At 34.6% G+C, this 1,940-nt stretch overlaps 1 protein-coding gene across 1 annotated transcript; it reads right to left on the bottom strand.

Annotated features, from left to right (window-relative positions):
- Positions 1 to 690: 690 nt before the first annotated feature.
- On the bottom strand, positions 691 to 1,735 carry LOC118797677 (odorant receptor 131-2-like). Its single transcript, XM_036556956.1, has one exon. The coding sequence runs from the start codon at positions 1,733 to 1,735 to the stop codon at positions 776 to 778; it is 960 nt and encodes a 319-aa protein (XP_036412849.1). The 3' UTR covers positions 691 to 775.
- Between the last annotated feature and the right edge of the window lie 205 nt (positions 1,736 to 1,940).

Here is a 1,940-nt window from a genome sequence, read left to right as displayed (position 1 = left end):
TACTGTGTAGGTCTTTTCCACCCTGATTTGATTACTTGTTTGAATACAGACGATAGTTTTATTTCTTTGTTTTTTCTCCTTTCAGTGACCTAGCAGTCATGCAGATTTTGCAGCACTGTCCTTTGTAGAAAAAGAGATCTCACGAAACATGGACTACAATGTGACTGTCCAGCATGGCATCAGGACCAACAATGCCAAAGATTTAAAGACGATGGACACACTTCTACATTTGTCAAGGCATCACACCCCTACACCAGAGGAGCTTTCCTAGTAATGAAACTGTTGACCGTGTTTCTAACCATTGTGATTTTAAGATGTTTAAAATGTTTAAAAAACATCTGTAAAATTTTGCTTTGAGAAGCATTGTATTATAATGTATTTTGTATATTGTATTATGTGTAAAATATATATTACATATATATTTTAATCATTCTTTCTGAATGTTAATTATAGTTACACCTGGTAAGCAAGAAAACAAACATATACCCCCCCCAAAATACAGTTTAGAAGAAAATCAAAACACAGTTTTTTGTCACCTTATAAAGCTTGCAAAGTCTGAAAACAACCTAATCTTAAATTGGATCTGTGAAACTAGATTTTACATTGTAGCATAAATTACCAAAGAAATAGAAGATGGTTAGCATTAAGTGAGGAGTTTGGTATTTTCATTATTGTACTGATTCAATAAATCTCATTAATGAGTGACAAAGCACAGTGAATAAACTATGATATTGAGCTCTTTATAAAATTTGTTGCATTTATTTTGAGTTAAGTCTTACCTTCCCATCTCTGAATAAACTTGAGAAAAAACTGTGAAACCACATTTAGCATTATGTCTCAAAACAAGAAAAAACTTTTCATCTCTGAGACCATAAATCAATGGGCTAAGACAACGTGGTGCAATAATAAAAACAACAAAATTAGTATATCTTACATTATCAAACACCTGAAATTCAACCTTCCAAAATGCCATTTCTATATATGGGGTTAAAAATTGCATAATACATAGAAACAGCTGAAAGGCATGAAGGATCACAGTTCTGAGACTCTTGTTGGTTGATTTCTTATTCTCAGAGGAGGCAGCTCTGGCTGCAATCATTATCTTGATGTAAGTGAAGACAATAATGAGGATCATAAAGAGGAAAAGGATCTGCAAAATTGTAGCACGTGTTTGTGCCTGCCACTCTTCTCCCATCATTAACTCTGCACTACAGACAGTATAGGAGAACAGAGCAGCAGGAGGAACTACAGAGATATACGCTATAACAGTGAACAATGGAACTATGGAGCTCATACCCCATATGATCAGAAATCCAAAACATCTATTCCTGCTGGTGGAGATGTCAGCATGTCTTAAAGGCATGCATATAGCAACATAGCGCTCCAGACACATTGCCACAAGAGTCAGTGGAGTACAAATGGTAAAAATAGTTGCAAATGTACACACAATAATACAAGGGATTACATGGAAGTGGTACTGGTATAAATTTAAAATCATCAGCACATCAGATAAAACCATGAGAGTAGAGTCAACAAATAGGGTTTGCCCAAACAAAATGTAGCGATTGTCCTCCCTGAACACTGCCATTTTCAAAAAGGTGAATATCATCAGACAGTTCACATAGAGAAAAATCCCCACCAGTACCTGCACCAACGTCATCTTCACAAATAAAGATCTTGGCAATTCTGTTAACAGATTAGTACTTGAACTACTATTATCCACCGAGCTCTGCATTTTTGGAAAAAAAGATATTACAGTTGATTAAACAAATACACAAGCAAACCACTATAGAATAAAAACATACAACAGATCCAGGAAACACAAAGCTTATGATCACATTAATCATGTATTTATAGTCTTTGAAAAGGTATGGAGGTGGAGCCTGTGTTACTTCATTTTGCTAAAACAATAGGATAGCAAAAACTTTGATTAATAATTT

The sequence above is a fragment of the Colossoma macropomum genome, unplaced genomic scaffold (assembly GCF_904425465.1).
Source record: "Colossoma macropomum unplaced genomic scaffold, Colossoma_macropomum, whole genome shotgun sequence".
Lineage (NCBI taxonomy): Eukaryota > Metazoa > Chordata > Actinopteri > Characiformes > Serrasalmidae > Colossoma > Colossoma macropomum.
The sequence above is the reverse complement of the archived record's forward strand: the minus strand, read 5'-3'. Positions and strand labels throughout refer to the sequence as shown.

Coding starts and splice junctions, on each gene's coding strand:
- LOC118797677 (XM_036556956.1), bottom strand. CDS start 1,735: ATGCAGAGCTCGGTGGATAATAGTAGTTCAAGTACTAATCTGTTAACA.